Raw genomic sequence first — 12,371 nt, 5'->3', positions numbered from 1 at the left:
TGAATTATGATATTTTACTAGCTCTTGTGTTATATACGTGAGTAAAATATTACTCACAGAAGGCAAACTTATCACATTCCTCTATTCACCTTCCACACCAAATCCTGTCATTCCAGAAAGGCCCTTAAGCCCAAGAAGGTATCTTATAAAGAAACAAGTTAACCATGGTTAAAAATGTTCAGGATTTTGTTTTTTTAGAAACTAGATTGCTTTCTTGGTTTTTTGACATCAACCCAGGTTGGCCAATAGGCTCTTGGCATTGTAAAAAGGACTTTGCACTTTGCCATAGTTTACTGTAAGCAGGGGGTGTCCAAACTTGGCACTTTAAGACTTGTGGACTTCAATTTCAGCAAAGCTAGCTGAGGAATTCTGTGAGTTGAAGTCCACAAGTCTTAAAGTTGCCAAGTTTGGACACCCCTGCTGTAAAGGATTTAGGGAGGTAACATGATACTTTTGGATGATTTAACATTTCATGAAAAAGCAGTGGATTTACCATGAGACTGGTACCATACTGAGAAAATGAAGTATAACAGAATATATAACTCTTGATGCCAGTAGGACATTCGCTCAACAACTTTCCTAAGGAAGGGGAAGTTGAAGATAGGTGCTTCCTTATCAAACAATTTATGGTCTGTACTTATGTAAAGATACAAAAAAAATCTCAGGAATTAATTTATTCAAAGTAGTTTAAAACAGCCCCAAATAGCAGCTGATTCAATTAAATTCAGCATCAAAGGACAGATATTTGGAACATGGACAAAATCCACCCAATCTAGATAAGGCACATAAAAAATTTTAGAATTGAAAGATAAGATTTTTCTTGAGGCTTTCTTTTTGCCTCATAACATTTTTTTTAAAAAAACCCTAATCTACAGAGAGATATGTCTATTTATCCGCAATATTTCTATCTTTTACACTCCCTAGTAATTTTTCTGCTTACATTAAGAAGTGCCCTAGTGGGATTTTGAAAGCAAAATGGCTCTCATGCCAAATTTGGATCAAAGATCAAAGGAAATGCAATAAATTTCCTTGACTGTTTTAACTGTAGGGATTTATTTTTTTTGAGCCAAATGATGGATTCGTAGAGAAGGAAAGGATTATGGAGGAGTATTGATATGCATTTTTCTCTTCAGATTCCCAAAGAAAGTAAATCTGCAGCTTAATTAATGATGAAATAGAGATTCACTTTTAACCAAAGGAACCATTTATGGATATAGTATCATGTGAATTTCTCCTATTTTGCTATGGGAAAATTTTACTTTTGTTCTGTTTGTTTGATTGTTTCAGTTGGAGAAACTATTATCAATATCTTAATAGTATTCCTGTAAATTTCAATAATCTGCTCATCTAAATCTTAAAAGGAAAGATTCACATGATGCCTATCATAGAAAATGATCCATCTAAACTTACTTCTTGATCTTACCTCTGTGATAGTTCTTAATACACAAGACAATCAATTTATGTGCTATCACAATGATGGCGAAACTATGGCAAGCATGCCGCAGGTGGCACGCAGAGCCCTCTCTACGGGCACGTGACCTGTCTCCCCAGCTCAGCTCCACAACACATGTGCGCATGCCTCCCACCAGCCAGCTGATTTTTGGGTCTCTGTTGCACATGTGTGGGGGGCGGGGCACATGCAGGAGATATGCACAGGGGGTGGGGGGTTTCACACGCATGTGGGGAGGGTGTGGGGGAGTGCAGGGGCAAGTGCCCCCCCATGGCCCATTTTTAGTCCCAGGAGGATGCAGGAAGGCCTGCTAGGCCCAAGTGCATGTGCAGGGAGGTGGGGGAGATCATGGGGGAGTCACACGTGCATGCGTGGGGTGGGGGTCATGTGGGAGGGTCATGTGCACCTGCATGGGAGGGCAGGGCATGTGGGGGAGGTATCACATGTGCATTGCATTATGGGTACCGGCACACACATGCTTTCGGCACGTGGCAACAAAAAGTTAGCCATTCCTGTGCTATCAGTCATGACAAATAATGTTTGGAAAAACCATAAATCTGAGTATTTTAATATCACTGAATACTGAAAGTATGAAAAACCTTTAAGTTGTGAAAAATATGCCTGCATTATCACTTTGTTTTGAGTTTTACGGTGTTGTTGACTCATTATGACAACTTGTATTTATAACTACCCACAGGCTTATCCTTGCACTAATGATAAAGAATGTGAAGTTGGGAAGTACTGCCATAGTCCCCATCAAGCTACGTCTGCCTGCATGGTTTGTAGAAGGAAGAAGAAACGTTGCCACAGAGATGGCATGTGTTGTCCTGGAAACCGCTGTAACAATGGTATTTGCCTGACTTTTAATTTTTTTAAAAAAAAAAAACATGAATAGTGTAAAATATTTTAGTGGTTGATTTTCATATTTGTTCTTCAAGATTTGCCAAGCAGGAAGAAGATTCATTTTGGGGGTATCAATGGTCATTCTAGAATGAGAGAAAGAGATAGCAATAGCAATTGCACTTAGACTTATATACCGCTTCATAGTGCTTTTTTTACAGCCCTCTCTAAACGGTTTACCGAGTTAGCGTATTGCCCCCAACAATCTGGGTCCTCATTTTACCCACCTCTGAAGGATGGAAGGCTGAGTCAACCTTGAGTCAGTGAGATTTGAACTGCCAAATTGCAGGCAGCCAGCAGTCAGCAGAAGTAGCCTGCTGTACTGCACTCTAACCACTGCGCCACCTCTTATTGATGGAGAAACAGTTGATCTCTTGAATTCATGGATTATCAAAATTGCCACAAAATGTTTTTTCTCATGAGTTAGACCCATTTCTTCTTAATCCATTACTCCACTGTTTCTCAGCAGCGAATCCCTTCCCCCCCCCCCCCGTTTTCTGGTTTTTATCATACTACATTTTCCTTTTCCTTTCAAACTTTTTATCATACTACATTTTCCTTTCCTTTCCTTTTATGTACACTGAGAGCATATGCGCCAAGACAAATTCCTTGTGTGTCCAATCACACTTGGCCAATAAAAATTCTATTCTATTCTATTCAAATGAGGAGCAACCTTATCTGGAGGAATGAGGCTTCCTGACAAAGTTCTGACCATCTCACAACCTACTCTAGGGAAAAATAAAAGAGAGGAGGAATGGATGAAATGTTACTGAGTAAAGGGAGGGTGTTGTAAACACCAAAACACTAGATTGGAAAGGAATGAAACTGCTGTTTGTTATCACAATATGGCTATACTGGGAGAAAAGTACAACAAGTAACTTAAGAGCCTCTATTAAGTCTGTTTTGCAGACCTCCATATTACTTTGATGAGTAAGAATGATTATCTTCAAAGATGAAACTCCAGATTTCAGGAGTTATATCAAGTTTTTACAGCTTTAACCAAAATCTATCCACTGTTGACCTCACCCCATTCCTATGAGGACTTTAAGGGGCGTGCATAAGAGCACAAATGTGCCTACCATTCCTGTCCTATTGTTTCTTTCTATATATATATATATATATATATATATATATATATATATATATATATATATATATATATATATATGTCTTTGGTTGTTCGGGTTTTCTCCCGTTTTGAATGAGTTCTTGTGTTCTTCAATGCGTGCACTTATTCTTCTGTTGGTTTGTCCAATGTATGTGGTGGGGCAGGCGGTGCATGGGATTTCATATACTCCTTGATTTTCTAACTCAATTTTGTCTTTGGGGTTTCTTAGGATGGTGGATATTTTTCTGTTTGTGCAGAATGCTGTCTTGATGTTGTGTTTGTGGAGGATCTTGCTGATTCTGTCTGTGGTGCCTTTTATATATGGGAGGAGGGCTGTGCCGTTTTCTTGTTCTCTGTCTTGGATTTTAGTGGGGGGTTCTTTTTGGATTAGCTTGGTAATCTTATTTCTTTGGAATCCATTGGATGTTAGAACAACCAAAGACCTATATACAAACACCCGTGAAAACCTCAGAAAACAAATATATATATATATATATATATATATATATATATATATATATATATATGTGTGTGTGTGTGTGTGTGTGTGTGTGTGTGTGTGTGTGTGTGTAGGTCTTTGGTTATTCGGGTTTTCTCCCGCGTAAAATTGGAAGTGTCTTGGCGACGTTTCGACGAAGTCTCATTCGTCATCTTCAGGCTTCAGCTTCGTGCTTCTGGGAGCAATGTGATTGCAGCTGTTTCTTCCTTTCACACATTGCTCCCAGAAGCACGAAGCTGAAGCCTGAAGATGACGAATGAGACTTCGTCGAAACGTCGCCAAGACACTTCCAATTTTACGCGGGAGAAAACCCGAATAACCAAAGACAGATATACAAACACCCGCAAAAACCTCAGAAAACAAATTTTATATATATATATATATATATATATATATATATATATATATATATATATATATATATATATATATATATATGTGCTTATACTTCCTTGTTTCTCCTCATATATATGTTTATATATTATATAATCTTTTTGTGTTATGCTTGTGTATATTGTTATGACAAAATTAAATAAATAAAATAAAATAAAAAGTTATATCATCCTTCCTATTAAAGATACAGTTTAAATTTTATTAGGGATTTCTTTATTTCTAATTTTTAGTAACCTTGCAAGGTTATTTCATTGGTTTGGCTGATATATAGCTTAAAATTTAATTATTAAAAGTAAGTGGTAAATCTTTTTCTTGTTCATTAAAATTGTTCATTTTATTCACTGGGGTCATGCACCTTGCCATTTGAAGGGGTCATGCTATTACAGAACATGGGAGCCATTGCATTACTTCAATGAAAGGGACTTCTGTCCTACTGTAACATTGGACATAGTGTTTTGCCTAATCTACAGACATCTGTGGTAGTGTCAGTCTCTTCAGGAAAGAAATCTACTCAAGCATAGGCTTCCATAGGCCCCATAAATTGAATGCTCAATCCAATTTATGGTGAGTGAAATGAAAGACAGCATTCTCTCTCCCGCTCATTCAGACATGCACACATTCTTTAGCTATCTTGCAATTAAATAAGTACAAGACCTAATTTTGATAATCTCCTTTGAAATAATTTCTAAAGTAATTTCTTTTTCACCAAATGGAATCAGTGCTACAAGAAAAAATATATAAGGAAATTGTTTTACCTGGGATCATCATTATTTGAATACCAGCATTATTGGATATTTGATAGAGAATCCTGTCTAAAAATAATCACTTTTACTTTGTAGATCCGAAATCAGAAATATTGAATTTCCATGGAAAACTCTAAAATGTTATCATTATCAATATCACGAAGTAGTTTATTTTAATTGCACCAAATCTTTTATCACAATTCTTCCACAAAATAGCATGAGAATTCTATATTTGCAAATGTTGAGTGGAGATGCCTCAAGCATAAAAAAACAACACCATGAACTGTTGCACATGAACAGGTTATACCTGGAGACTAGCTAGAAAGCACATTAAAACTCATTATATACTTTTATATTATAGTCCAATCCCCTGATCACACAGGAAACCTATACTAGGGATTCGAACTGCCAAACTTTCTGATCGACAAGTTCAGCAACTTAGCCACTGAGCCACCTTGTCTAAGGATAAAGGGATGGGATCCAATTTGTAATAGCATACTACCTTCTCAAAAATATTCATGAATTGGGCTTCATAGTTTGAAACATCTTGATATTAGTATATACACAGTATACACATACATATACATACTGTATGTATATGTACACATATTCATATGTATACATATACACACATACATGCATACATATAAAATAAGGTGAGAAGAATAACAAAGTATATATAGTTAATATATTAACTATTGTCAATCATTCATATTTAGCAATATTTAATTTCCTATGGAATGGTTTCTACTGAAATTTGGATTTAATCTAATTAAATATATAAGACAGAATTGCTTTTTAAAGTAACACTGGCAGGCCATAAACTGGTGTCTTGAAATATGGTTAGAACTTTCATTTTGTCCTTTTGCTTTCCAAACAAAAAAATGGGCTCAACGTTGCAATTATACCAGTTGCATGAGTGCCCTGGGCACTGCAGAATGAGACTGGACAGATGCATGAGCCTGTAGGTTGTCAAATCTTAGTTTCAAATTGTACTTTCTCAGCTTAATGACTGATGGACATATTAAATCCAAACACTATATTGGTTGGGAACTGGAATTCTGCTAAAGACCAGCCTGTCAGCTTCAGTACCCCAGCTGCAGTTTGCTGATAATAAAATTAATAGATTGGACAGCCATGGAAGACATCAAACATGTATAAATTTGAGTATTCACTTTCTTTATGAAAATTAATAGATTCTTCGTTTGTGGCATTCCAATTGTAGTATTTCCAGTTCTAACTTGTTTCATTCATTGATTTAGGTATTTGTATACCAGTGACTGAGAGCATTCTCACACCCCATATTCCAGCTCTAGAAGTGCCTCGCAATAAAAAAAATAATCACTATCCCACCAAGGATTTGGGCTGGCAAAATCTTGGAAAAGGACAGTCTAAGCTGACACACGCAAAAGGTAGGATAGCTTGATTTATAAACAGTCTGTAATGGTTTCCTGAGAACGGAAGAACACATTTTTGAAAAAGCAGTAAATTCATGTATTAACATTTTGATTCTCTTCAATGACAGGCTTCTGTGGGGTGAGGAACAGGAGACCCTTAGAAAAATGACACGTCTTTGAATGCTGATGATGCCTATTTCTATATCCTCAAAGGTGGTCCTGTGCCCAACTATGTATAAGATCATCTTTGAAGGCATCCTTTCATATTTTTAAATATTGGGGAACTTTTTCCCAATAAGTACCATATTCCTCAGGAATAATTAATTTGAGCTTTGTGTGATCAAAATTCTATATTGATGATTATTTCAGATACAAGCTTCTTAGTCTTAAACACACTTATTTAATAGTTCTTATGTAAGTGTTTATAATTGAGATACATATGGAATAAATTATTTTCTGGTTCATTTATTTAATAGTTGTTACTCACCATAATGTAGATTTGTGGTCTACACAAGAGATTTCACATTTCTTCCTTGTTACAGAATAAACAGGAGTTCATTATGTATAGGATGAACTAATTCCTTCTTATAAAAGTGTGTTCTGGAAGTCCCCAAGTCCCTGAAACAGATCTTAGGGATATACAAAGTATGAAAGATGTATTAAGAATGGCATCTTTGGATCCTTCGCTTAATATGTAACTAGTGGCTAATAGTTATGTCAATGAGCCCAAAGAAATTAGTGAACATTGTCTTACTATTTCCCATGACTTGGATAAAACTGAAAAAGAAAAAAATATGAAAGACATTTCTACATGTTTAGTAGATTTTAGCTCAAGATGCCAGTGAAATTATGTGATGACCTTCCCACATAATTCATAGGGATAGTTTGTAAAGGCTGCAGTCCCACGTAGTAATAGCTCTCATTATCAGGAATTCTTTTTCCATTGGCTGCTTTGGTTTAGGCCAGGGGTCTCCAACCTTGGCAACTTTAAGACTTGTGAACGTCAACTCCCAGAATTCTGGGAGTTGAAGTTCACAAGTCTTAAAGTTGCCAAGGTTGGAGCCCCCTGGTTTAGGCTGCTGAGTTTAGCAACATCTGGAAGGACATGTGCCTTTTGCTCCTACCTTACAGATTATTGTATGTTGGAAAAGGGCATGATTGGTTTCCAAAAGTCTTATATAGGAATAGAATATATTCTGTTAAAGGGAAAAGATTGTTGCCATTCAATTTCAACTTCTCTAACCATAAATAAAATGTTCTCTTTAAATGGTCTGGAAGATATATTTAAACAAATATATATTTATCAGAATATATTTGAAACATGGCCTAATTGCTTTAGTTGCCCTTCCTTAGGATTACTAACTAATCAAGTGGTTTGTTTTTTTTAAAGGTCATGAAGGAGACCCTTGCTTAAGATCCTCTGATTGCACAGAAGGGTTTTGTTGTGCTCGTCATTTTTGGACCAAAATTTGCAAGCCTGTGCTACATCAAGGAGAGGTTTGCACCAAACAGCGGAAGAAAGGTTCCCATGGCTTGGAGATTTTCCAGCGATGTGACTGTGCCAAAGGCTTATCGTGTAAAATCTGGAAAGATGCCACTTATTCTTCAAAAGCAAGACTTCATATGTGTCAGAAGATCTGAGACGGGATTTGAAAATTGTCACCGGCAGGCCTTGACAAGTGTCTACTGCATAGACTATGGTGGGGGAAAAATTGTAAATAAAAAATGACTGGCCCAAATATTCTTGGGCCAGAAAAAGGCCCAAATGACTGGCCCAGTAAAAGAAAGAACATCATCTCCACATGTGTTATAATTCTGCTTGGAAGTACAGCTGACAGCAGATGGATGTCCTTTTTAGTGTGATGCCATTCGACAGTGGGGCCAAAGATTTGCGACAAAGCTTCTACTGATAATCTTGTGACTTCTCCGTATTAGTTGTAGGTAGTTTATCCCACTCTGATGGTAAAATAGGATATATTTACAATACAGAGCAGGACTTTGCCAAAATATATTTCTATCAACACATACTTGTATACTGAATAATAACTACAAAATGTTCCCAGCAAACTAAAGGTGTTGGAAATAAAAGAGGAAGTTACTGCATGTGTAATTATGGACTTTATTGTTTTACAATCCAGGGCCCTCACTTGCATAGGGATTTTTAATCTCTGTCAAAATATATGAAAAGAGGCAGTTAAACTAGGGTAATAATCTAGATTCGTATTTCTCAAATTTAGCAATTTAGCTATACTGGTTGGGGAATTCTGGGTTTTGAGGTCCAGATATCTTAAATTGCCAACAGTAAAAAAACCTGATTTAGATTCATGTAAATGATATAAACAGTTAGACTTCATAACGCAAACTGATACTTCTTCGTTTATTGTAGCTAATGACTCCCATCAACTTGGCTTACTGGTTTATTGATAGCCACATGGACTTACAATGAAAACAGACTATTCATTGCCACAACCAAAATAGAATGATATACTAAGATGCTGGTTGTAAAAACTAGGAAATGGGGGTTTGCATTATGAATTAGTCTTTGTTTTTCCCCTTAAAGTGGGGCTTTCAGGATCATTAAACCTTTTTTGCTAAATAATATGTCACAAGAGTTTTAGATCAGAACATAAACCATAATATGTCAGTGACAAAAATAAAAGTTAATAGCATTGAAAGTACTGAGATTAACATGTGTCATAAGAATATGGTGAATATGTTCTGAATGCACTTTAGGAATGTGTTTGGCATTGGCACTAATGGATTGCTCTACGTATTTCAATGGATGCCAGTGGAGTTCACTTCAGCGGTATTAACGGGCTAGTAAAATGGACACCAATTTCTTCTCTTTTCTTCCCCATTTGGCATCCTTATCAGAGGTGGGTTTCAGCAGGTTCTGACCCGTTCTGGAGAACCGGTAGCGGAAATTTTGAGTAGTTTGGAGAACCGGTAGTAAAAATTCTGACTGGCCCCACCCCCATCTATTCTCTGCCTCCTGAGTCCCAGCTGATCAGGAGGAAATGGGGATTTTGCAATAACCTTTCCCTAGATTGGGGAGGGTATGGAGATTTTACAATATCCTTCCCATGCCACCAAGCCCACCAAGCCATACCCACAGAACCAGTAGTAAAAAATTTTGAAACCCACCGCTGATCCTTATATGTTCTTTCACAGTGCTGATATCCCCATGCTATGATCTATGTCAGGGGTCTCCAACCTTGGTCCCTTTAAGACTTGTGGACTTCAACTCCCAGAGTTCGTCAGCCAGCTTTGCTGGGAGTTGAAGTCCACAAGTCTTAAAGGGACCAAGGTTGGAGACCCTTGATCTATGTTAACTTTAGGAGACTGATGGTTCCTCTTTGCTTAAAAGGAGGAAAGAATTGTGTGTTTGTGTGTGTTTCTAATTCTGTTCATTTTGTTTTATTTTGGGGTCTTCTTCATGTGAGTTTAATATGCTGAGGGAATATGTCATTTGTAATATCTGTTAAAAACTGAGCAATCAAAGGTAACCAACAATAGCAGCAAAGTGTTTTGTAGCTAGCAAGTTTTTTTCCTGACTTTCTGAAGCCATGGAATGACTAAGTTTTGCAAAAATTAAAGTTTATCTGTAATTAATTTATATTTCAAAAGCCATGAATAAATATCAGCCAAATGCTACATGTTTTTCATGTCTATTAAAAAAATACTTTCAAACCATTTTCCATTTCAGTGCCAACTGCAACTTCAGAAAGTACCTAAATTAATCTAAACGCATATGGTAGTGGTAAAGTAATTTGCAGCCTGTCCTTCATTGTTTATACACACACAAAAAGCCAAGAAAGTGGATTTTGGCAGAGGTGTTTATAATTCTCTAAGTTTTTGTTTTAAAATCAGAATTCCACAAACCTTTGATGGGAATTCAGAGTAAGCCATGAAACTATGCTAGCAGTACAGTTGGTAGACTCCTTAGACCAGTATTAATAGGATGTTGTATGTTCTAATTCTCTCCCATACTATTTGTGTAGTTTATTTTAATGTACATGATCCAGGAGGAAAAATGGATATTACATGCAAATTTGTTTTATGAATTTTAGACAGTATTGCTTAAAATTAAAAAAAAGTAGCTTTGACAGATAGTAGAGACACAATGCAGTTTTAGTTTTCTCTGGCTTAATTGTTCTACTTAAAATATCCCAAGACATTGCTCCATTCATTTATGTTTCAGATATGTGTCTCCTTTGGCACTTCTCACTGGAACTTCATTTAGGAAAAGCAGCTTGAGCAAGAAATTAGAAAACTTTTTTTTATGTCAATTGTTTCTGCTACCAACAGATTATTAGCTCTGAAGCACCAGACTGAATATTTAATTTTTTTTTGTCAGTAATAAGATACTTATATAGAAGCTTATTTAAAGTTTAGGAAGTTCAAATTATTTGGGAGTTTAATACAGGAAGCTCTATTCAGTTTACTTCAATACAATGAAAATGGGATGGAGATGATGGACAAAGTGTATCAGTTCCTTTGCTTAAATAATGGAAGCAGGTAACTGACATCCTTTTGCATTAACAAGGTTATAAGAAAGAGTCCTTGCCCTCTCAGCCCAGCTAACGGTAACAAAGTTACATCCCTGACTCATTGAAATGTTATCTGCATGCCCTTCCCCACTTTATTTTCCCCCATATCTAGTATTTGAAATAATTTATTTACAGGAAATGCTTAATGAGATGTATTTTCTTATAGAAGAGATTTCCTACAGAAAGCATTGTAGCAAAAGTATACTTGCAATTTGTTGACTTTGTAATTTAGAAAGAAATGTATAATAAGATTAAATATATTAAAATGGTTTTTTTTTCACACTTTGTCATCGTATTCTTTCTCCATCTCCTAAAGGGGAGTGCAGAAGAGAGAGCTCTCTAAGAAAGGTAACACATCACATTCAGATTCATTGCAATTAGTAAGCAATATTCTATTGTTGGTCAAGTCACCTGGGTTTCTCTTTCTGCTTCCATGACACCGTTTTCCATATTGAGATAATGATTATGCCTACCTTTGATTTATGTTCTTCATCCTAAATATACCTGACTGAGTGGTACGGTGGCCTAGAGGGGGAGCTCTCACCTCACAATCAGGAGGCTGTGAGTTCAATTCTAGGTAGAGGCAGATATTTCTCTCTCTGGGCACAATGAGAATATATCTGCTGAACAAAACTCTGCATTGGCAACAGGAAGGCCATCCAGCCAGTAAACATTCTGCTAGCTCCAGTCAGTTGCCCAGACTCCACCCTGCAAGGGATCATGGGGCTGTTAAAAGGAGATGTTGATACTAAATATACCTGACTCTCAATAATTTCTCATCTACTTAGCATTAGAGAAAACATCAAGACAAAGGTGAATTAAGAGTTCCTTTCTCTTTTCTTTCAACAATTAACTGGTCTTAAAAGTCTTTTCCTGGATCCCTCTTTTGCATTTGGTATGCTGCCAAAAACCATTACATTTTGCTTAGCATTAGTATTACACTCCTGATCTCAGCCTTTTGTGAACTGAACCTCTTGAAAGATGGCCAATTCTTCATTGTTGTTTTTTAATTTAATGGATTTTTTTTTCAGAATGTACAGAATTTATGGGAAGGGCCTACTTTCATAGACCGTGGAAAATAGGTCATATTTTTATAAAAAGGTAAAAGTTCCCCTCGCACATATGTGCTAGTCATTCCCAACTCTAGGGTACTCATCTCGGTTTCAAAGCCAAAGAGCCAGCGCTGTCCAAAGACATCTCCGTGGTCATGTGGCTGGCATGACTAAATGCCAAAGGCCCACAGAATGCTGTTACCTTCCCACCAAATGTGGTCGCTATTTTTCTACTTGCATTTTTTACGTGCTTTCGAACTGCTAGGTTGGCAGAAGCTG

General features: G+C 36.6%; 1 protein-coding gene across 1 annotated transcript in view; it reads left to right on the top strand.

Annotated features, from left to right (window-relative positions):
* The window catches only part of DKK2 (dickkopf WNT signaling pathway inhibitor 2), a 61,438-nt gene extending 50,123 nt beyond the window's left edge, over positions 1-11,315 (top strand). The window contains exons 2-4 of the mRNA XM_058193348.1: positions 2,148-2,298; positions 6,356-6,505; positions 7,881-11,315. Coding sequence (XP_058049331.1) covers positions 2,148-2,298; positions 6,356-6,505; positions 7,881-8,131 — 552 coding nt within the window. The 3' untranslated portion in view covers positions 8,132-11,315. The remainder of the gene's footprint in view (positions 1-2,147; positions 2,299-6,355; positions 6,506-7,880) is intronic.
* The last annotated feature ends 1,056 nt before the right edge of the window (positions 11,316-12,371 follow it).

The sequence above is a fragment of the Ahaetulla prasina genome, chromosome 8 (assembly GCF_028640845.1).
Source record: "Ahaetulla prasina isolate Xishuangbanna chromosome 8, ASM2864084v1, whole genome shotgun sequence".
In the NCBI taxonomy this organism is placed as follows: Eukaryota; Metazoa; Chordata; class Lepidosauria; order Squamata; family Colubridae; genus Ahaetulla; species Ahaetulla prasina.
This window is presented reverse-complemented; position numbering and strand designations above follow the sequence as displayed.